We start from the raw sequence: 24988 nt of genomic DNA, 5'->3' as shown, positions 1-24988 counted from the left end.
GATAATTAACCAATAGCATTCGGTATTCTTATTGATTATCACTGGGTTTCAATATCACACCTTGAAACATTCGTTATTTATATTTGGGTTAGCTGTCGTCAGTACATTACTATGCTGGAAGAAGTGATGCATGCGGAGCATTGAGATGTGCGAAAAGCGGAAACGTTGTAAACCAAGTTATAAACTTCTCAGCACTTTGAGTGTGCAGCGCGGCATCGAGACGTACACTATATGTAGATTGCGCACTAAGGTTGTTGTGCGTTAAATCGGCACACAGACATGTCTAAGCCTCGAACCTCTTCTTACGAACTGCACTAGAGTGCTTATTTGGGCCACTTGGTACAGTAATCACGGATTGAAACAGGAAAATTTCGGGCTAAGTAGCGCACAAATTTTCGTTTCCACCGCCTTCAATTCTGGTCATATGGGCGTAATTTTAACTCGAATACGTAGATCAGAGCCAACATTATCTTTAGAGACCATATTCGTCGCGACATGACGTGGTCATCTCGAGCAATTGCGCATACCAGTCGTTATACAAAACATTTGATGTTGCGTTTGAATCCGTGAGTACGGTACATGTTCATAGAAAACGAGAAGCAGCGCGAACCACAGGACAAAGAGAGCGACGAGACAGCATGTTTGTCCTGTGGTTCGCGCTGCTTCTCGTTTTCTGAGATTTTGCTGTGATCAGCGCAAAATAGGTACATGTGCTCACAATATAATTCGTAACGCCGAAGAGCCTCACAAGATTTCTCTCGCCGCCGAGCGCGCCGGTGGAAAAAAAATGGGCAGCTTCAACTGACCTAAAGAGGCCGTGACACCCAATTTTCGGTCATAATTTGTGTTCTGTGAATTAATCCTTGCGAATTCACAAATAAGCTGGCGAAATTTTAACGCATTTAGTCGAGCACCTAATTTACAATTGAATATTTTTATAAGTAAAGTGGCTATAGGGGCTGGTTGGTAGGAATTCATGGCTTATTCGCGCTGCCAGGCACTAGACGAAAGAACAAAAGAAAAAGACACTCACAGGGTGATGCGCGTACGAACAACTGATTTATTTCTGTGCCAGACACATCCTTATGAATGACAGGAAAAAAGAAGAAAGGAATGACGAAACGAACAGCAAAATCCAAAAAGCACACCTTGTACATCAGTTAACCACGTTACATCCACGATAAACATTTGCAAAACCTCATGTGTAAGTTATCAGAGCTGCCTTTAAAAATTCAATTTCTTTTTTGAGGTAAGATGATCGATGCTGAGCTAAGACAACGTTGCCGGTATGAATAAGAAAAGCCTCGATAATTTCTCTTTCAGTTTGATTAGATGCGCGCTTCAAAACATTTATACCCGAAAAAGATGACTTGCATTTACACGCAGCGCAGTGCGTGGCCAAGTTACCAGGGTGAGCTAACAACGAACATGCATAGTTATGTTTTTTAAGCCGTGCATTAAGACACCGGCCCGTCTGGCTGATGTACTTCTTGTTGCAAGACAGTGGAATGCAATACACAGCCCCATCTGTGCAATGCACAAACCTATTCCTATGTTTGACACGGCCATCGTTCCCCTTCTCTACATCCTTCCCTCATTCGTCTAGTCCCTGGCAGCGTCATGATATAAGCCATGATATTTTTATAAACACGCGAGCGGCCTGAGATTCGGGCAACACTGGCGCACCCGCGAGCCGTGACGTAACAAGGAGCTCGCTTTGCGAGCGCCTGCATTCCGGCGAACTATTTTGCTCTGTCCTCACCTGCGCGCGCAATCGAGCTATTTGAGCTTTATTCCGCTTGGCACTGATAGTGAACGATACGCAGCGGCTCAAACTTTGGTAGCAGACGACGACGGCTCCGTTCCATGCAGCACATGACGTCACACACGCCATGCCAAAATGGCGGTCGCTGGCTGTGGGCGGGGTTTATGGCCGGCGACTTCAAGGGCTGATTTTGCACTGAAATATTCATTTACAGTTCATTTTTCATATATGTATAGGCACAATAGACCCTCTACTTCTATTTTTCGCCGAAAACCGCAAGTTGTTGGGTGACCGTGTCATGGTCCCTTTAACGTTGCGAAGGCTGATTAAACAGCGTAGCTCGCGGCATCAGCGCGCCTTTTCCTCCGCTTTTGCCAATACTGGGCGCGCCCTTCCTCCTCTCTCACCAGTACCACCTGTGCTCGCGCGCGCTCTACCATTTGTCGACTCCTTTCACCGGCACAGCCAATCGCACTCCTGCTTTTTCCTTCACCTTTGCTATCCTCCTCTGTACCGTGTCTCAACCTCTCGCTAACCTTTCTCTACCAGGCTCAATTCGCTACACTAGGCTTCCCTCTCACCCTTTTAGCCTCACCTATGCTCTCCCTGTCGTCAGGCTTCGGTCTCGTGGCTGGCCTAGAAAGCGCGGACGACGATCCCCAGTAATTTACCTCGGCTTTAAACAGCACCTCGTTAAAATAGTTCCAGGGTCTACGCCCGCACGGCCTCCCTAGCAAGCAAGCCTCACTACCTAGTCCATCTATAATGTAGTTGCCTTGCGCCAAGATGCAAGCGTTAGGCGCCCTTTAACTCTTGACACAACGGCCCGTTTTGCCAGCGCTAGTGTGCCATAAACGTACGACCAATCAGGCCATTGGTGTCGTAAAGATCAATAGCGTTCAACGTAAGGAAATATAAAAGGCTCCCAAAGGTAAAATGCGTGCATGTGCGCACGATCCAAAGCACTCGCAAACGCTGTGAGTAAAAGAAAGAACCCGCCTAGCCCTTCTGTCACAACGCTTACACATAAAGTTGCGAGCTCGGTTAGCGGGTACACGGGAGAGCGCGCCATACAGTTTTCACTAGGGGGTGTGCGAATAGTGAAATTTCACCTCGAATCGAATTCGAATCAAATAGTGCCGAACAGTGGCCAAAAATATCGAATATCGAACCGAATGTCGAATAGTATACACGAAATGTGTATCGCCAGTTACGGCAAGACAAAGCAAAAATCAGGAACGCTGCGGCGTGACGACAGTTTTATTACGCACTTGTTCGAGGGTGGCTTTTGTCTCAGTTTTTACGGGCGCGCAAGCATGTTGATAGAAGAGCCGCCATTCCAGTCAGCAGCTCCTCTCCAAACCTCTTAACGACCAACAGAGGGGGGTATGGTAGTTAGATTTTCCCCCATGGTCACGCAATACGGCTCATCTGACAACGGTAATGTTATGTGCTCCGGGCCCAAAAATCTTCGTGCGCCCACTCACAGCAGCGTTTTAACTGCGTGCAGAAACGATGGAAGTTTCTGAACGAGTGGTTCGGTGCGGCAGTGGTGACTGCCCAGCGTGAACAAATTTTTGCAAGCAAAGCCAATGACCGAGGGTTTCGCAGGCCAAAGTCGGGACGTTTTACGGCGCTTGCGGCACACGCGACCGAACTACGTAAGGAGTCCGTGCCTTCGTTTCGGGAACGAAGCTGTGAAGGGCTTGGCAGTTTTCTCATGTGTTTTTATACGAGCGGATATGACATAACCTCAATTAAGATCAGCATGCGCTCCCTTTTGAACCAGGATGTCAGTGAAAGTTTTAACAAAATGCCTACTGTAACGACGTTAGCGTTAGTTTTTGCCAGCCACCCTAACCAAGTTGCATCATTGCCCTTTGTCGCGTCGCACATATTCGTCCTGTCGAATTATTCGAAACTTCGAATACCAGCTATTCGAAAGTCGAATCGAATTGTTCGATTAGGTACTATGCGATTCGAATTCGAAACTCGAATATTCGCGCACCCCTAGCTTTAACAGCGGTGCCTTCCTACACCAACACAGCGCTCGGCACATGCGCAGTTACCAGACTATTTACCATTATGCACGCCACGTAATCGGAGCACCTTCAGAAAAGGTGCTCACTGATGATGCTCTTCGTAGAATAGCCACGCCTCAAGCAAACTGCTCATTTGCAGAGCTTTGTATCGGCGCAGATGGGCGTCGCTGATAGCACCGCGCGGCACGCACTCCCGTGTTTACGCTAACCGTGCTCACGACTGTACCTAACACAAGTCTTTTGACTCAAGGCATTCTAAAGGTACTAGGAAGCAAGCTGCTTGCTAGGGAGGGGGCGCAGACTATAGCTGTATTGTTCCACTGGTGTACTCCGCAGGTGAGCGACGATCCGTATTTTTCTGTCTGCGCTTGTATTATTTCAAAGCATCGCGATTGCCGTAAATTTCACCTATGTCGACAGTATGAATTCTTTCGCCTCGGTCTTTCAGCACAGGTTGCGAAGATATGGAAGAAAATGACACAGTGGGTCGTATAACCCAAGAAGAGGGAGACACGTCGACAAAGGTAAAGTACGAATAAACATTAAAAGCGATGAGATCTCTTTCGCTATCCGCTTAGATGAGCGGCGCCTTGCTGTGACGACATGACAGCTTATCGCTGGTTGCTGCAAACACACGACCAAGACGGCGTCAGGGCAAAGCACAATGACGGTGGCGAGACACTCATCCTACGCCTCGCCACTCTGTGGTTCTGACTGTTTGGACAGTATTGCTGCTGCCAGGACCAGAGCCGACGGTGACTTGCCTCGCCATCAGTGATGTCTTACGTGAAGTTTTTACTGAGGTCATGTCACTCTCGCGAATGTGCCGGCGACCTTAAGTTCCGCAAGGGCGTTTATTAAGATATGGAAACGCGCCTGGTACATTAAAGGGACACTAAAGAGAAACAATGAATTGGTTTAGATTGATAAAATGTGCTCGGAGAACTCTTGTGTAGTTTATTTCACCACCATAGGTTTATTATTACAGGAGAAAACCAAGTTCAAAGTTTCATTTTAAATTTCGCGCCGAACTTTGTAATTCGTGACGTAAGAGGTTTCAAAGTGCATTTAACGTATTTTGGCTCCACTGGCTCGACGAAATTTCCACAAATTCGTTATGTCAAGTCTCTGGCCCCCCTCAGAGGACAATGTACTTCGATTTAACCGATTAGGAACTACGTAGGCCCAAGCAGGCGCCGTCAAAAATATGTGACGTCACGGCAAATGGTGCGGGAATTCCAAGGTGGCGTCGCCACCTGTATTTTCTTTTTGCGCGTTTTCTCGCTTATTAAGCGTCTTCTCGCAGCAAGCGCGCTGTTTTTGGTATCGTGGAAGACTACTAATGCGAGAAAAATTGTTTTGCTCTTTAGTGTCCCTTTTATCTTGATCTGACTGCAATCTTTAATATACTACAGTTGTACTTGCCCGTTCGTGCAATTTAACTGCCACAGCAAACGTTGCTGATGGCGAAGCGCTACAAGGAACAGAGACTTTAGATCACGTGGTCAATTCTGGGTCTTAAGTTGTTTCTAAATGAAACTTTCACTTGCTAGTACCACATTGTCCTGTGTTTTTCAAAAGACTCCGTTACTTCTAGCACTTCACCATCGTTAACGTATACCAACATGCATAACTGCACTCTAAAAAAAGAGTATGTGTGACTCTATTAGTATAGTCTTGACTTGCCACATATATGACTCTCTTTAAAGAAGCACGTTAACTCTGTTGTTGGTCACACGACTCTCAGAAGAGAGTATAATGGCCCCCAAATACAGTTGACGTCGCTCTTTAAAGTGAGTCACATACATGGCAAGCCAGAACTCTCCAAAAAGAGTCAAAGGACTCCTTTTTTTTTTCTCAGAGTGTGGCAGTCACTATAACCAGCAAATGTAACTCGCACGACTTTTCCCGTTCCAGACAGGGTGGCAGCTTCTGCGCAGTCTCCTGCAACTGTGCCAGTGGCCAGCGCCCGTCGGTGTGCTGGTGATCGCCGCCGGAGCGTGCGCCTTCGCTCTCGAGCAGCTCTCGATCAAGGAGTGGACGGACTCGTCGGCACGCATGAACACCGGCTCAAGAGAGGGACAGCAGCCCTGGGTTCGAGCTCTCGTGTCTCTGTGCGTCACTGACGGTAAGTTGCCGTATACTTTCGCACTCCACGTGAGACCTGTATATTAGCGGAACTTGCTCCTAGGCAGCAACACTAGGCTCGTTGTTGCCAATCTTATCTTATTATGATGGTTGTGGTGGCCCCTTATCTGATAACCACTAAAAGCATTGTTGTCTTATAATTTTTGCGGGAGATAGATAGATAGATAGATAGATAGATAGATAGATAGATAGATAGATAGATAGATAGATAGATAGATAGATAGATAGATAGATAGATAGATAGATAGATAGATAGATAGATAGATAGATAGATAGATAGATAGATAGATAGATAGATAGATAGATAGATAGATAGATAGATAGATAGATAGATAGATAGATAGATAGATAGATAGATAGATAGATAGATAGATAGATAGATAGATAGATAGATAGATAGATAGATAGATAGATAGATAGATAGATAGATAGATAGATAGATAGATAGATTATTACTTATAAACCCAGAGATCTTAGCCTGGTTTATCGCCTGGTTTATTACTACAGCTTTAATATTACTATATTTATGGTTTATCACTATATCTCAATACTGTCGTAGCTGCAATACTTGTAAAGGTTCACTTTTCTTTTGACTAGTTTCCTTAGTGGGCATTGAACGGTACAACGGTTTAGCTAGCAGATGCGTTAAAAGGCATTTTTTTGTGCCTTCTGCATGACTGAACATAACTGGATGCGCAATGCAACGTTAACCATGTCATTGCGGAACGTAGGGACTCACGATCTGTTTTATACGAATGTTTGAGCAGGACAAATCTCTGACTCCGCCAGGTTGGCATATAAGCAGCAAGCCTCTGAAAATACCTAGATGCTGGACAGAACGACATGTTGCTACTGCCCATTGCAAGGTGTATTTGTGTTTTAGTATGGCATCGACATTGTCACAATGATATCGTGGCACCTTCATACACGCTTCTCCTCTTCTACTGAAAGGTAAATTGGTAAGCGCAAATTGTACACAAGGGCACAGTAAAAATAAACATGGACAAGCGCAACCTTTTATATATCTTTGAGAGGTATTTCTTGACTAAGTGGCTGTTCGATTTATTTATTCTAGATTGAGATAAGCTGTTTGCGTTGCTTGCTTTAAATTGTGATTTGTAACAATGTGACCACCTTTGTTTGCGCATGTGTGTTTAGGCGTATATATTGGAGGGTGCCAAAAAACAACTGCAGTAGAACCGAAAGGAGGGTGAGTTCAAACATCCATTCTTGGGCAGCGTACAACAGACAATAGATGGCTTGCATTGACGTCGCTGAAAGCGCCGTGTTGGAGCACCAGCATGTGGGGACGCGACGTTTCCGATGTCACATTAATGTTATCAAAACATCACATGCAGGTTCTTTCATTATTCACGCACAGAGACATTCCTGTGGCGTCGTTTTCACATATGCGCAACTGGTTTGTCAACAACGCCGCCATCGTGGAGTCCCAGTTCCTTTCACAAGCTGCGTCCATGACGTCACGTGCAAGCCATCTACATACAAGAAGAAAACAGTATCGAAATGAATCCAGCAACTGAAATGATTATTTGGTGGAAACAAATATATACAGTAAACACGGATGTGGATTACACTCAGTAACACATGTGCCTATGAGCGATCTATGAACGCAATCTCTTCTTCAATAGCGCAACCTATGGCTGACTTGAAAATTCTTTTCATTCTGAGCGATGTTATGCTGCTTATTGTCTCTTGCGCATTGCCCAAGCATGGACGAAAAATAAATTAAGTTGAAAGCTCGCACTTGTACGCGTTTATCCGTCCTTGTGTACAACTTGAGCCTACCAATTTACCTTTCAAGTATGAATCAACCCGCCCAGCAACAAGTTCATTGATCCTCTTTCATTCTTTCGTACACCCTTTCATCTCCCCAGGTACCTCTGCGTCTTTCATTTGCCTCTCTTCCTCTCATGGGCATAGGACCACAAAAAAAGTGGAGCTCCCTCAGACTCACTCAATATATACATTTCGCGCTTCGGTTCACTCGGACTCAGACTCGCCAAAATTTTCCTCAACCGTGTTTTTCAACCGGACGATCTCGGAATCAAACTCACGAAAATATTACTCAGTCGGAGTCACCCAGTCTCACTGCTCTATCTGAATCTGAGTGACGCTTATTGAGTCGAATCATGAGTGAGTTTGCCAAACGGTTGCCATTGTGTAGCTATGCCGCTATCCAGAACAGACGCAGGCAAAGTCTTTGTTCGCTCGCATGTGAGCTGACACTTGCACAGCGGAACTCGACGGAATTTACCAAAGCTCGTATTCGCAAAATGAAAGAAAACTGCTGCGATACCCGTTGCAAAAAGGACACGATTTCGACGGGCGAATGTCGTGCCTTGGTGGAGCGAGACAGAGGTCAGCGGGACGCAGACGTTTGCGGCTCAAGCTACGAACAATTCGAACTATATATGCCTCTCGTGTTGCTGAAGCGCAGTGTGGCAGTGTATGCATGAGCACAGGCGTCCGTACCCATTACTAGAGAGCGCACACCGGGCCGTTTCTCTCCATAACTGACGACGTTTTGAAGAAGTGCATATCGGGTACCAGTGTTGATTATGAGCTTGTTGATGTCCTCTTTACGCGGGATTCACGATTCGCTGTGTCCAAATATATGTTCGGAACTTCAGTTACCACAACGGTTTAATCATGATCATGGGCATTAGTCGTCGCGATGGAGGCATGCCAACTATAGCACCATTCACGTTAAATGGTGCTATAGCTGCTACACACGAATATACATTGTACAAACTCTCATATATCACTACACAATAAACACTACTTCTGTGAAGACACGTTTCACTTTCGTTTTATACCGATTCCTGTAACGGAGGGATCGGCCATGTTTTTTTTCTTCGCTATTTTCTTGCGCACCACTAGTCGTGTCCTCTTGTTCCGTTACTCGTTTGTGCGTTTTGCTCAGCGCATATTCATTACAATGCCGTACCAACTAGCCAAAATAGAAGCTTTACTAAACGCTATTTCCTTCTTCTTCGTCTGTCTTTTTCCTTTTTTCAATATTCTTTCCTTTTCTGCAACATCTCTTTTCTATCATTCATTATCCCCATTACACCTTCCCAAGCACAGGGTAGCCAGTTGGTCTGAGAACTGGCTAACCTCCCTGTGCTTCCGTCTATTTCTTCCTCCGCCTCCTTGCTTCTCTCTTCCTCTCTCTCACTGATGACCGTTACACACGTTTCCCGTCGCAGTGGCCCTCCGCATCGTTGGCAGCGTATTGCTCAGCATCTCGGCCCAGAGGCTGTCGCGCTCGCTACACAACGAAATGCTGGACCACGTGCTGCGCAGTCCGGTGTCCTTCTTCGACGCCTCACCGCAAGGAAGGATAGTCAACCGCTTTTCAAACGACCTCGACTTTATCGATGCTCGAACGTTCTTGTGCGCCAAGCAGAGCGTTCAGAACACGCTCATCACGTTCGCCAAGGTAGCGGTCATCGGAACCCAGTCGCCCGTCGTGGTGGCAGTCACGGCCGTCGTCACCATACTGATCGGATACGGAATGGTCAGTTCGTCGTGGCTCATAATGTATATAGGAAGAAAATGCAGCACAAAATTTGTATGTAACATGTCATGACAACGCCGTAACGCTGAAGGTACCGCACAATGCAATTATAGTTAATCTGTTCTGTTTATTCTAGCTGGCTTGATGTAGGGAGGTTGAGGTTTACGTACCCTGTCTACTCCTTTCTATAATTTCTGCAACGCAAAAAAAAGGAAATGGTTACGCAAAAAGAAAAAAATGAAGCAAAGAAAAAACATATGCCAATTTAATCAAATAAAGAAAATAGTATGGCAATAGACTGTTCAGTTCAGGAGTTCCCATTGCAATAGAACGTTCAAACGCGTACATTAATGACCAAGTTCTACCTACTGTATACGCACAAGCACATCATTTTGTATATTAGTACTTCAACATCGCTGAACTGGAAGAGGACGGGAATCGGTTAGTTATGTGGTTTATGGCGTTTAATGTCCCAAACCGACAGAGCTATGTGAGACGTCGTGTAGGAGAGCTCCGAATAATTTTGACGAACTGGAGTTATTTAGCTTGCACTGACATTTCACTGTGATCGAAGCCTCTAGCATTTCGCCACCATTGAAATGCGACCGGCGCGACCGGGATCAAACCAGCGTCTTTTGGGTCAGCAGCCGTGCACCGTGACTGCTGAGGAACCGCGGCGGCTGATGGACCGGGGTGCTCTCCGGTATAAAGGCTCGTTCATACCAGCGATTAGCACCGGTCGTGCGACCAAAGTTAGTCGCAAAGCAACTGCTTTGGCTCTGTCGCTCGCGCCTCGCATTTTCAGTCGCGCGACTGCACTCGCAATCCTCTGAACCAATCACATGCGTAGGAAGAGGTAGTGAGCTTATTTTACGGGGCAATGGCATTGCGAGCCATATGCGACCAGGCGTCAATTCTGTGTGTCGACGGGCATATGTCGCACGCAGGTGTGAACATTGATCGCCTTGAGTCACTATTTTGTCTTGGTCGCCAGTCGCAGATGGTGGCACGACCGGTGCTAGTCGCAGGTGTGAACGAGCTTTGAGGTCTCGCTTATCTAGAACACTGACTTCGCAGAGAAGCTGTAATAATTTAACAGTACTGGATTAATAAATTTCGAATTATGTAAGGAAGTTGGTCACTTGAAGAAAGGTATCCATTTATTTACGACTTTGTCCTGCTAATGTGTATTTCTTCAGTAAAGTAGTATTTTGTATATAGCAACCAAATGACTGATTCTTTTGAGTCTACGCGTATTTAGTCGCGCTAATCGTGTTTCACAAGTATTTTCTCACAGCGGTGCGTCTGACGAAAGTTTATCTCATCACCGAGCAAAACGATTGGGCGTAGATTTTACTAGTAGCACAAGGCCGGAGATACGGCGAGGCTGATCGGCACCTAGCTGTTCCTGGCCTTTCGAGGTATTGTTAACATTTTGCTAAGTTTTGCGTGGTTATGCTAGGGTTTGTTAAGTTTTGCGAGGTTATGGTATGTTTTGCTAACTATTGCGAGGGTATGCTAAGTGTTGCCAGGCATTGCTAAGCTTTCGCTAAGCTTTGCTATGCATTGTCATGTTTTGCTAGACATTGCTATGTTCCGCTGAGGTACCGCTGGGTCAGACTAATTTTCACTAAGGTTTGCTAGGCATTGCAAAGCTTTTGCTAAGTGTTGCCAAGTGTTGCGAGGTGGTGCCCAGACCCCTCAAGCCCCATTCTATGACCTTAAGCGAGGCTTTAGTCTCGGTATGTTCCCCCGCGTAAAAGCGAATGCAGTATTGCCCGGCGGTAGCCAGTAGTGCTCAGCTTCAGGCCTGGATCAGCTTTTTTTTTGAGCCAAGTATTCGGCCTTTCCACGCAAGGGCTAGGTAGCTAGATAGATAAGCGAGCGCGAAGCTATGCACAGAGGCGTCAAAGTTGCTAGGCAACGCGGAGTGACGTCATCGCTCCCGCGGGATTTTTGTCTACGATGGATGGAGTAACGCTCGGTTAAAACAGGTGTACTGTTAAAAGTGAATGCCTATGAACACTCTGTCTGCGCAGAACCTGGCCGTGAAGGCTTCGCACTGTACTCGTTTCTACGAGAGCGTGGCCTTGTCGCGCTTGCTGCAGCACGCCTCCGAGACCCTGGACGCGCTGAGCAGCGTGCGAACTTACGGCGTGGCCGATCGTTTCCGGCAACACTTCTGCCGCCTGACGGACGACACGACACGCGGATTTGCGGGCTTCAGCACCACCTATCGCTTCACACGCACGCTCACTTCACTCGCGGGATTCGTGGTCGTGGTGTGTACGCTACTGGCCAACACCGTGTTCGCAGGACCCGATGAACCGGACCCCAGCAGCCTCGGCCTGGCGTTGAGCTCGGCAATTTCAGTGCGTTTTCTACTGCCGTGCCTATTCAACTGCATTTTCTAAACCTCACCCTTCGTGGCGTGCCTTACTGCTCTGAGTTTGACTTCTTGTGCGTGTCTTATCTGCGTATGCCCGCACCGTTTGTATCTTATCTGCGTGTGAGAAAGCATAGATGTCGTTAATTGTTGTCTTTAACTGTAGTGTACTAATTGTGACGTAAATTGAAGTTAACAGAAGTGGACGAAACATCACCCTTTCCGTCCGTGGGATCTTTCGACCACTTCAAAGGTGATTTTCCGTTCACTTCAATTTACGGCACAAATATTACGCTAGAGTTAAAGACAACCTTTAACGTCATCTATGCTTTTCCTGGCCTTGATTTTGTTCGATTCACTTGGTTGTGTCTAACATATAAACGAGCTCTTCGAGAAAATTTCCCTTTCTTACGTTTATTCTGTTGTAAATCATTTAATAGTAATTATGTTCCGAGCGCAAGTGTGTGTGTGTGTGTGTGTGTGTGTGTGTGTGTGTGTGTGTGTGTGTGTGTGTGTGTGTGTGTGTGTGTGTGTGTGTGTGTGTGTGTGTGTGTGTGTGTGTGTGTGTGTGTGTGTGTGTGTGTGTGTGTGTGTGTGCTGTCTAAGAAACTCCACGCAGATGACTTCATTCGTGTTGCTAAAATTACTGAAATTTACGGGCCTTCATAAGAAGCTCATAAGAGCACACCGTGTTATTTATGTTCAGTGTATGTGGTTACTTACTCTTTGTTCATCTCTCTCTGTCTCTCCCTCTCTTTTTCCTCAAATATCCGTTTTTACGACTTTGTTCCTTAAAAATAGTGCAGCGAACACTTATGGAATGTTTTGGTAACGCTGCCATATTCCCGGCGCTAGAAACATTTGAAGGGTCGTGGTACGCACGACTCTTTAAAGTGTCTCTTTCAAGAGAGTTATATATGCTACAGTCATATACGTAGCGAAAAAGAGCCAGATAACTTTACCCTTTTTTTTAAAGTTTACTTCGATACTGTACATGAAAATGCCTGCTGGGTGTTAGGGATTTCCTTTACCGATGATCGCTGTTTCCCGACAACATCTGGTCATCTGTGTATCTTAATTTTTAAACGCTGCCTGCATATGCATATTATCATGCGCTGAGTGCTGATGCTTGAATCTGTGCAATTCATTCCAGGTTCCTCTTTCGTTGATGACGATGTGCGTGATGCTGTTCAATGTGCTGCAAATGATCGTGTCCCTCGAGCGTTGCGTCGAATACGCAGAGCTTCCGCCAGAGGTACTTCATTTTCTCAGAGGATATTTTCACATCGGAAGCCTAGAAGATAAGGATCGCCGTATGATAAATTTATGAGAAACAGAACAGATATTATTAATTAACCCTTTCCCTACCGAAGACGATGCTGAGCTCGTCCACCATGAAACTAGCATTTGGGGGCACCCCAGTTAAGCTACCCGGATTCGTTTTAATGTGTGCTCTTTGCCTTCAACGTATAGCGCAATAAAAAATTTAAAAACACGCTCAAATCATGCATTCTGGTCGAGAAAGGAATTTATTCATGTAAACGGAATCAGGAAATCCTTCTCTGTGCACGAGTGTGACGGAACAGCTTTGTTGAGAAGGGTAAAAATGCCCGTGTTTGTCGAAGTTTCGTGAAATGACTAATTTCAGTTCTGCTTTGTGTGTGGCAGAGAAACAGCATAGTTTCTCTAAGTCATCGGATTCGGACGATGACCGCGTCTCGACGTATCGGCAGTGAATGCACGTAGATGCAAGCAACCACCCACCGGCGCGTGCGAGGTTTGTTTTCACGCACTCACTTCCGTGCGCTTTAATTTTTTAAATTTCAAAGAGACACTTTTTTGCGCCAACGAATGGAGAGGTTAAGGCACGTTCCGTGTTCTAGTGCAGTGAAGCACTAATTTTTTTAGATGTTTTAAGACACTTAGAATCAAATGGTAAAATAAAAAAATCGGCATTTTTGTATCGGTTTCGGCCAAAAAACTCGCTAGCAAAAGCGTAGAAGTTCGACACATTTCGACATGGGGACCCGTGGTTTAGAAAGATTTCAGCATGAAAAAACAAATATGCACAAGCAGTGCATGGTGCTGTAATTCTTGTCGCTGCGTGTTACTTCTTATGCGCGCTTCGTTTTTTTTTTCTTTTTTTTCAGTTTCACTCCAAACGGAGGGTCCCGTTACAGTCGTTAACTTTGGCGCCTTCGTTTGTGTATTTCTCGCAATGCACTGACTATTTCTTGAAAGAATAATACGATGAACCTAATACGCATTATGTCCAAACTCTAGAAAGAAACCTATCTGTGGTGCTAGGACTATAACATTATTAAAGAGAACACCCTGGACAAGGGTGTCTCAATTTTCTTTCGCGACTCTACACAAAATTTCAGAAATTGCTGTACAGAAATTTCAGTGGTGACTGTGAGGGCTAATTAGAGCGGATTTTTCAGCTTAATTATTTACAATAATTGCAGTTACTTTCGTTATGCTGAAATTTGTTGACGATATTGAAAGATCACCCCGCCACGGTGGTCTAGTGATCATGGTGCTCGAATGCTGACCCCGCAGGTCGCCGGATCTACTCGCGACCGCGGTGGCCGCATTTTCGATGGAGGCGAAAATGCCTGAGGCCCGTGTACGTTAAGGAACCCCAGGTGGTCGAAATTTCCGGAGCCCTTCACTACGGCGTCTCTCATAACCATATAGTGGTCTTATTATTCTTATTATTAGATATTGTAAGATCACCTTAACATTTTTAATCACTGGGCGTGAACCTCTTATTTTTCCGATATCTTGTTTTAAAAAGCCAGCTATTGCCTCCATGTCCTTTCGTCTTCCTCCTCCTCCTCTTCGGGGTATTGCCGTAGTGGCAATTAGGTTGAAGAAATTCAATAAACAGAGTTATAAAACCAAGCAATTTTTTACATGGCATCTCGCAAGAAACAGGCTACTTTAGCCGACTGTGGTACACTAAGCAGAGTTGATCACAAGGACTGACTGAATCGTTGTGAAGAAATCTGTAAAAGGTTTATACGAGAAGAACAGCATAGTTTTTCGTAACTAGTGGAAGCCTACAGGATATAGCAAGTCTTTTAAGTTCGCAGGCTATATACATCACGCCAAGCGAAGTGAACCTAATGAAACGCTCGTTTACACGATATATATATATACATATACATATATATATATATATATATATATATATATATATATATATATATATATATATATATATATATATATATATATATATATATATATATTGTAATGACAAAAAGCGGCCACAAAGCCTTGGGCCCTCGCGCTGGAACGAAGTTCAGAATAAGAACAGCCGGCCCAGGAACGAACGTTGTCTCTGTTCTGTGCCTTTACAATATATATATATATATATATATATATATATATATATATATATATATATATATATATATATATATATATATATATATATATATATATATATTACTGACCAAAACTGCTGCAGTATTCAGGAACTATTGCCTACGAATTATATGTGTAATCTATATATTGTCTTAATTTGTACGTGACATGGGATTGTGTATTTCGGACATCGTTCTTCAGGAGGATGTAACATCTGTGGCCAATGAAGAAATTAACAACGCAGCTGGAAATACCCTCTTGCGTTGGCCAAGGGAAGGCAAGGTTGAGTTCCTGAACTACTCGACCTCCTATCGCCCCGGCGTACTTCCCAACGTACTTAGCAACGTTACATTTGCCGTCTATCCCAGCGAAAAGGTGAGTCCTCTCACTGGATGGCAATCTCCGAATGGCCTCAGTCACCAGCATAGTTCGGTGAACTCACTCACGAGTCCATTCACTCAGACTAAGACTGAGCCGCTAGTCTGTGTCCGGATGAGTCCAGTTTAGGAAAATCTTGTTGTGTCTGCGTCCGGGTGAGCGCTAAGCGCGAAATATACTTCTTGGGTGAGTCTGAGTCAGTTCCACCTTTTTTCTCGACCTATGGTCACCTTAGTGCGTTTCTTCAGTGTAGGGTAGCATACCAGTCGTTATAAACTGCTTAAAATTGCTGGCTTTTCTCACTCTCCTGTTTTCCTTTTTACACACGGTTCTCGTGAGAAAACCGCCCATAAAACGAACGGACGCAGTCCCCATCGTAGTGTAACGAACACATAGACATTTATTAACAGCTTTTAGGCAACAGCAAGCTCGCCAGCTGAATCTTACAACTTCAGCAACATGACAAATAGCGCACTAGAATGCCAATATAGCACACTGAATGAAATAAGTCTATTTCTTTGACTAGCCGCAATGAAACAAGCTTATTTCATCAACTTTGCAGCCGCGGACAGCTGAGAGTTTCTTAAATATGCTGCTTAAATGCAAGCATAAGCATTAGGCTACTTATAAAATTATCCGTCTATTGCGCCTGTCTATTGGAAATTTGGACTGATAAATTTAGTTATACCTTCCCGTCCTTCCAACAGAGCTGCCACGCCACGCTCGTCTAGCGGTTATGGCGCTCGACTGCTGACCCGAAGGTCGCGGGATTGAATCCCGGCCGCGACTGCTGCATTTTCGATGGAGGCGAAAATGTTTGAAGCCCGTGCACTTAGATTTAGGTACACGCTAAAGAACCCCAGGTGGTCGAAATTTCCGAGGCCCTCCACTAGGCGTCGCTCATAATCATATCGTGGCAGAAGAGTCGGAGCACGTGATAATCGCCGGGGACTCGAATTTAGTTAGATGCGAAGAAGCAGACAAGGAAAGGGTGAGAGGCGACAAACGAGTTTTAATAGGGAAGTTCCCGGGACATAGGCTGGGATCAGTGATGAGACGAGCTAGCGCAAAACTCGCAACTAAGGCTAATGGACGTAACCTCGTGATAATCGCGGGAGGCCTAAACGACGTCTTGAATGAAGAATCAGCCGAACTAGCGCCCACATTGGCGAAAGGGGTCGATGACATGCGCGCCATTTCCCCTCAGGTGCAGATAGTGGTATGCACAATACCGGAAGTACCAGTGAGGAATATCAACTTGCAAAGAGCGGTTGTCGACGCAAACAAAGAGATATGGCGAATTAGTCGAGAGAAGGGCTTCGAGGTAGTGGATATAAACAGGGAGGTGCACAGGTGGGGCGGTTTCCAAAGAGACAGAATTCACTTCGATAAGAGGCTTGGTCATGAGGTGGGTTGGCGACTGGCAGGTCGCGCAGTAGCTTTTTTGGGGGGCACGCGGGCCCTTCGGTGCCCAGGGTAGCTTGTAATGAGGAAAACAACCAGGGGGACTCTTTGACAGGCAGTATAGCGAAAAACCAGAGAAAAGGTAAAAGAAGGGAGAAGGCGCGTGTTGCGATTAGTTACATAAACATGCAGGGTGGCAGAAAAAAGACAAAATGGTTAGAGATTGAGGGACAGTTAAACAAGGAACAGATAGGTGTTTATGCGGTTACAGAAACACACCTTAGAGACTTGGAAGAGCCACCACATATTGACAATTATATTTGGGAAGGATGTAACAGGATCACATCAGAAAGGAGAGGTGGGGGTGTTGGAATGCTAATTCATAGCAGAACAAAATGGGATAGAGTGAAGCAGACGTGTTCAGAGCACCTTTGGGTTTCGGGCACAGTAGGTGGAAAGAAAACGTGGCTAGGTGTAGCATACTTGTGGACGGGGAATAACTGCAGAGAAAAGAATCTGGAGATAGTGAAATGCATAAGCACCGATATTAAAGAATTTGGTCCTGATGCCGAAATAATCCTTCTAGGGGACATGAACGCTCACATTCGTGACCTTGACGGATATACAGACACCAATGGCAAGTTATTGGTAGATCTCTGCGAGCAACATAGTCTTGAGATAGTTAACGTGGGGCCTAAGTGTGAGGGGCAGATCACGTGGGAAGTCGGAAACAGGCAATCGAGCATTGATTATTGTCTCATGACAGAAGGAATATATGACAAACTTAGAGAGATGAGAATAGACGAGGAAGGCATTAACAGCTTGGGTAGTGATCATAAACGCATAATATTACAAATGGGATATAAAACTGATAATAAGAACATAGAATCAAAGTTTGGCAGCTTGTATCTAAATGACAAACAAATAAGAAATATAGCCGCAAGAGTCGAGGAAAAAGTAGACGAACTACCAGGTAAAGACTGGAAGTATAGTGAGCTGCTACATATAATCACAAAAGAAATGGAAAAAGAGAAGAAAACTATTTGTTGGAAAGGAAAGAGAAAGCCAAAAAGTTGGTGCAACAAAGAAATCCGGGAGGCGATCGAGAAGCGACGTGAGGCATCACGGGAGCACAGACAAGCAAAAAAGGAGAAGCGGCCACAGGACGAAGTCAACCAAATATGGGAAATATATTTAGAGCAAAAATCCATTGTGCAGAAATTAGTCGAGGCAAAAATTAAAGGTGAAAGTGAACGCTGGATCACAGAGATTCGCGAAAAGAAGAAGGCCGCGCCTAGGATATTTTGGAGCCACCTAAAAGCGCTGGGTAGGAAGTCTGTCACAATGCAACAACATATGGTAGATGAAGGAGGAAATCAATTGGAAGGGTATGAAGCGCTAGGTTACATCCGAAAGATAACAGCCGATTCATTTAAAAAGGTCGCCCAGGGGATTCCCCCGGTGAGTAAAAGTGCGCAAAGGAGTGCAACCGACGAAGATGTAGTACTAGAGAATTTCAATTGGAAGAAAGCCGAAGGAAAAATTCCTAAGCGCACTACACCGGGCTTAGATGGGGTTCCCGTCAGCCTCATTAACGAACTCGGACATAACACTAAAGAAGCACTGCTGAAAGCCGTAGAAAAGTGCTTACAGGAGAGGGAAATACCAGACAGTTGGCGAAAAAGTAGAATGAACTTAATCTATAAAGGCAGGGGAGAAAAGGATAACATTCGCTCGTATAGACCGCTAACCATTACATCGGTGCTATACAGGTTGACGATGCAGGCAGTAAAATTAAAAATAGAAGCGTGGGTAGAACAAAATGATATTTTGGGAGAACTTCAGAATGGATTTCGAATCGACAGGCGGTTAGACGATAATCTGTTTGTTCTTACCCAGTGTATAGAAATATCGAAAATAGAAAACAGGCCCTTATACGTAGCTTATCTAGATATTACCGGGGCGTATGACAACGTTAATCAGGAAATTTTGTGGGATATACTGAAAGAAGTGGGCATAGGTGACGACTGTATACAGCTTTTGAGGGAAATATACCGAGAAAATACAGTTTGTATAGAATGGGAAGGAATAAGTAGCAAGGACAGCGTTGAAATCAGCAAGGGGCTGAGACAGGGATGTCCTTTGTCCCCGCTGTTATTCATGCTGTACATGGTGAGGATGGAAAAAGCGCTAGAAGGTAGCAACATTGGATTTAATTTGTCACACAAACAGGTCGGCACGATGGTTGAGCAGAAGCTTCCAGGTCTATTTTATGCTGATGATATTGTCTTATTTGCGGACAGTCAAGATGATATACAGCGACTGGCAGATATATGCGGAAGGGAATGTGAGGCTTTAGGACTAGGATTTAGTGCAACAAAATGTGGATTGATGGTATTCAATGATCACGAAGACCATGCGGTCTTTATACAGGGCCAAAAAATACCGAGGGTAAGCGAGTACAAGTACCTCGGAGTATGGGTAAATGAGGGGGATAGATATATGGAGGTACAAGAGAAAGCATCGGTAGCAAAGGGAAAGAGGAATGCTGCAATTATGAAGCACAGAGCTTTATGGGGGTACAATAGGTACGAGGTGCTTCGAGGGCTGTGGAAGGGTGTGATGGTCCCGGGGCTTACATTTGGGAACTCAGTGGTGTGCATGAAGTCAGAGGTACAATCAGGAATGGATGTAAATCAAAGGACGGTGGGCCGCCTCGCGTTGGGCGCTCACGGGAAGACGACAAATGAGGCTGTAAAGGGTGATATGGGATGGACAGGCTTTGAAGTGCGGGAAGCTCAGAGCAAAATGAGATTCGAAGAGAGGCTGAGGAAAAGGAAGAAGAGTAGATGGGCAGAGAAGGTTTTCAGGTATTTGTATAGAAAAAGCGTTGACACGCAGTGGAGAAAAAGAACTAGGAGGCTCACCAGTAAATATACGGCTAGCAGTGCGGGCGATATGGCAACAAGGAGCATTAAGCGGAAGGTCAGAGAGGCGGAGAAGACTTATTGGATGGCAGCGATGGAAAAGAAGCCGGCTCTGAGTAACTACCGAAAGGGAAAAAACGAAATAAGGAGGGAAAGGTTTTATGATAATTCAAGGGGAAGCGCTTTACTGTTTGAAGCAAGGTCGGGCTGCCTTAGAACGCGTAGTTATAAAGCGAGATTCAGTAACGAAGAAGAACAATGTACATGCTGCGGGGGAACTAAGGAAACGATGGAACATGTACTGATTGAATGTGGCGATATTCACCCAGGTATACGTGTGGGCACGAGTCTACATGAAGCCTTGGGTTTTAGGGACAACAATGGAAAGCCAAACACGTCCGCGATAGAAATAAGTAAGAGACGGTTAGAGTATTGGTGGCAGAAAAGTAGAGATAAAGAACAAAAATAAATAATGGGGGGAAAAATAAGGTCATTCTGCCTTAAGAGGCAGAGAGATAGACCATGAATTTATATTTTTTTTGGTATAATAACATAGATTTAATCAATGTAAATAAGGTATTAGGCCAACATAAAACAAGGAAGGTTTTTTTTTTTTTTTTTTTTTCTCCGAGCCTGGTGGCAGACATGTCACCGCCCCGTTACAAAGGGGACGCTCATAGCATCCATGGTTTCGGGACGCTAAACCCAAGTCATTATTATTATTCCTAGACATCTGCGTAATTTTTATGAACAATGTTTTAACATCTTTCTTAGAATGTGTGTTAATTTGGGCACAGCTAGCTATGCTCAAGTTTGGGCATGCTAGCTCTTTACCACGAATTATTTTTTTTAATACGGACAGAGCCTGTCATGCGACTGCATCTCATTGGGGATCATCTAAAGCGTCTTCTTGTTTGAATAAGTTGCTAGCGAGAACAAGTACGACACGAAATTAGAACATGGCAATTTCAGATTGGTGTTGTCGGGCGCACGGGAGCCGGCAAATCATCGCTTGTACTTGCTCTACTGCGAATGCTCAGAGCATCAGAGGGCCGCATCCTCATCGACAACGTGGACATAGCGGGAGTGCCGATCAAGAAGCTGCGTCGAAGCATCACTGTCATACCTCAGGTAACTTCAAACTATAATTTTGTTGCTGCACAAATCTTTTGTGACTCCTGCAATAAAAGAAATGCCTTTGAGCGAAGAAGCCTTCCGCATAAGGCTTCGTGTTATTACGACGCAAGCCGTATGCGTCTCGTGAGTAAAAATCCGCCGTGAACAAGAATGGTGCCAAGCCATGTGACCAAGTGATGACTTCATCAGTGGCGCCATTCATAACGTCCTGTTATGACGACATCGGATGACTTCCTCGGATGACATCGTCGCTTGGTCAAATGCACTTACGCATCTAGTGTTTACGTCCGAGCCAGATTGTTAGAGCCGACATTTATCTCTGCTGTTACAACCGATATCGGATATAACGAAATGTATGGTCCCAATGCTTCCTCGTTAGAACGATGTTCGAATGTATATATTTTGCGTGATTTTCAGGACCCGAGCCTCGTGAGGGGAACGCTACGCATGAACCTGGACCCTACTGACTCGTATTCGGACCAGGAATTATGGCGGTGTTTGGAGCGAGCCCACTTGGCGAAGGTTGTCTCGAACGATCCCAAAGGGTTGCTGCTCGAGACAGCCGACGGCGGCAGTAACCTAAGGCATGTAATGTGGAAACGTCTGTCTGCACCCGTGTATGAAGACAGCAACCGCGTCGTTAGCATTGCAAACAGCTTTAGCACCACGATGCTGCTACTCATCTCATTGCTTTCATTATCTAGAGCGTATGGTTATGGTATACTTACACAACGGTGAAGGTTAACTATTAACAGCGGAGGTCTTCAAGGTCGAGGTTAGTGAAAAATCACTGCCGAGCATCCGAAGCTCCTATTGGGTATGTGCCACAGAAACTGTGCTTGCAAGTCCCACTGCTCACCTCCCGTCCAATAAAAATGCAGAATCTTTGTATAACTAGAATGTTCGGCGATAGCTAAAGTCGCGCGCTCAGCGGAGGATTAGATAGATAGATAGATAGATAGATAGATAGATAGATAGATAGATAGATAGATAGATAGATAGATAGATAGATAGATAGATAGATAGATAGATAGATAGATAGATAGATAGATAGATAGATAGATAGATAGATAGATAGATAGATAGATAGATAGATAGATAGATAGATAGATAGATAGATAGATAGATAGATAGATAGATAGATAGATAGATAGATAGATAGATAGATAGATAGATAGATAGATAGATAGATAGATAGATAGATAGATAGATAGATAGATAGATAGATAGATAGATAGATAGATAGATGTTCCAAAGCAAAGGGTAGGCAGAGAAAAGAAATGCGAACGCTCGGTGTTCCAATCAGGAGAGTCAGTCTTTTCCAGGATTCCACTTACGCAATATGTACAAGCGGTGACACCGTCGGCGAAAGTTCATGGACAAGTAAGCCTCTTCGTGAATTGTGCGCGCCTCATTCACAATATAGAGCAGCTGTACGTTACATGTGTTGGAAGGATTGTTCGGTGACTTTAATGTATAGTAGGGTGGGATTTTAGATTATGATAAAGTGGGTGGCACTGGCACAGGGTCTCCACAGAACCGCCAAGCAGCCGTAGGAGGAAAGCTAGAATTAGGGCGATCAGTGGGTTGAGGCCACCGATTTTTGGACGTGCCTGGGCGCATCCGTGTCCCGAGTGCTCCGTTCCTTGGGGGCTCGCCGAGGTCTTTTCATGCGTGTTTGATACGTGAGTTCGCCTATCCCGTTCTAGCTCTTGTATGACACCATCGATACGCACCATTATCCACGGCCGTATCCCCCTGACTGCCCTATGTGTCATTGGCGTCCCGGTTGGCCCTTTGGTGTCCTGCAGGTCTCCTCATAGTATTCAGAATAATGACTTGCTCGGAGCTGTCTTAGTCTACCCTGCGCCGTCGTAGTAGTATCAGGAGTAGTGTAGTAGCAGCAGCAGCAGTAGTATCAGGCGTCACGCCGGTCATGGCGTGACGCCTGCTACTATGGGGGAGTGAATAAAAAAATAAATAAAACGAAATGATGGTAATGACGATGATGATGCTCAGCTTTACGATAATGATGATGCTAATGCACCATATCTCTTTAGTCCACCACACACATTCGCGCGCTCAGAGCTTCGCTGAGCGTCGTTTCTCTCCGCGTGCAACTGGCTTGAAATTTTTTACTCTGTTTCTTGTGCAAATGCTCACGGGCCTTCGTCGCAATATCACGTATGCTTCAGCGCAATACAAAAATAGACTGCGGCGAATTCATCGCCTGTAAGACACCTGTCTTAATTCTCTTGACGTATTCATTTCTAACGATGTGTTGGGGCCCATGGTACGTAATTCGTGGAACGAAGGTTTACGAACCCCTAGAGATGTAAGTGAGTGAGAACTCTTTATTGAATATCCTCAAAATTGTTGGCCTTGGTCCCCTGTCTTCCTGATGCGCCTAATTTGCCTTGGCGTGCAACTGCCATCTGTCTTGATTCTGGTTTGCAGTGTGGGCCAGCGGCAGCTGGTGTGCCTAGCGCGGGCTTTGCTTCGCGGAACCAAGATCCTCCTCCTGGATGAGGCCACGTCACAGATGGACGGGGACACCGACCATCTCATCCAGGTGGCGCTGAGGGACGCCTTTGCGCAATGCACGCTCTTCACAATCGCGCATCGCATACACACCATCCTCGACTACGACAGGTAAGCGCAAGAACATACATCGATTGTAAACGCAAGCAACAGCTTGACACTAGTTTATTATTAAGGCGATAAAGTCTTAGATTCGTCATCAAACGCTAAAAGAGACCGTCGTCTTCGGCGGCGGCGGCGGCGTTAACACGAAATGATGCAAGAAGTTCTAATGTGACGACGTCATCATGACGTCACTAGGACGTCACACGAGGAGACGTCACACGGTGACATCGACTCATGACATCGTTGCTTGTTCAACGGTGCGCCGATGCCGGAGTCAGCGCGAAACCACTCGAGGTGCAAAGAGCTTACAAGCATTCAATCCCACAGGAAGTGCAAAACCAAGCTAGGTGCTCGAAAGCTGTCGGCGAGCATTGGGGGTTAAATTCAATACAGTCCACTAAGAAAGCAAAAGTAAATACTTTCGCCTTCTAGTCGTCTTAGGCGAATGCACACGGTACCGTGTGGCTTACTTTACTCAATAAAATGGGCTAGGTTAACATATTGGCGCAGAGGAGATAGTATGGCGGACGACACAGGGCGTGCACAGTGTTGTGTCTTTCACGTGCAAATCCGGCCTACTAGTTTTTTTCCTTAAATTAGAAGACGCGTCTTTTGCCAAAATATAAGCATTGAGCACGCTTTGCTTCGAGGAAAGTCGCAACAGATTATATTGACTTCACTTTATCGCTGTTAAGGTGCATGCGACTCTGAACACATAGACAGCCTCGCGCTTGCCCACAAGTCACAAACACGATTTTTATGTAACGCACCGTTAAAATGCTCACTGACAGAGCTCTTTGAGCGAGTGAACTGATAAGAGAGTCGCCTGTAGAGAAGCTCATCCAGCGTATACTGTTTATTGTGGCTTTCGCGTTAATAAACAACACAGGTGAGGTGGACTTGCAGTGTACGTTAAGTTAAGCCGTAATGCTGTCTTTTGTTGCTCCTGTGGACAAAAATATGTCCAAAAATTTGTTACATTATATATCTTTGCAGGATTCTCATTCTTGAAGACGGCAAGGTCAAAGAGTTCGACTCCGTACCTCGGCTATTTTCTGATAAATCGTCTACGTTTTTCAATATGGCCGCCGAAGCTGGCATCAACAGTGCTCGTGGAGGGGAACTCATCAGCACCTATTTGTGATATTCGCGTTTCGCAACGGTTTTATAACCATCTGAGAGACATTATTGCATTTAGTGTACAAGCCCACACCATCTTTCATAGAGAACATTTGTGTT

General features: G+C 45.1%; 1 protein-coding gene across 1 annotated transcript; it reads left to right on the top strand.

The window, feature by feature from the left end:
- The first annotated feature begins 4271 nt into the window (after positions 1-4271).
- Positions 4272-24988, top strand: LOC125760142 (ATP-binding cassette sub-family C member 5-like). Its single transcript, XM_049419875.1, has 9 exons — positions 4272-4331; positions 5725-5935; positions 9186-9496; positions 13036-13137; positions 15462-15632; positions 20939-21097; positions 21521-21687; positions 23561-23755; positions 24746-24988. Exons 1-9 carry the CDS (start codon positions 4272-4274, stop codon positions 24891-24893), a joined length of 1524 nt encoding a protein of 507 aa, XP_049275832.1. The 3' UTR covers positions 24894-24988.

Source organism: Rhipicephalus sanguineus, chromosome 10 (genome assembly GCF_013339695.2).
Source record: "Rhipicephalus sanguineus isolate Rsan-2018 chromosome 10, BIME_Rsan_1.4, whole genome shotgun sequence".
Classification (NCBI taxonomy): Eukaryota; Metazoa; Arthropoda; class Arachnida; order Ixodida; family Ixodidae; genus Rhipicephalus; species Rhipicephalus sanguineus.
This window is presented reverse-complemented; position numbering and strand designations above follow the sequence as displayed.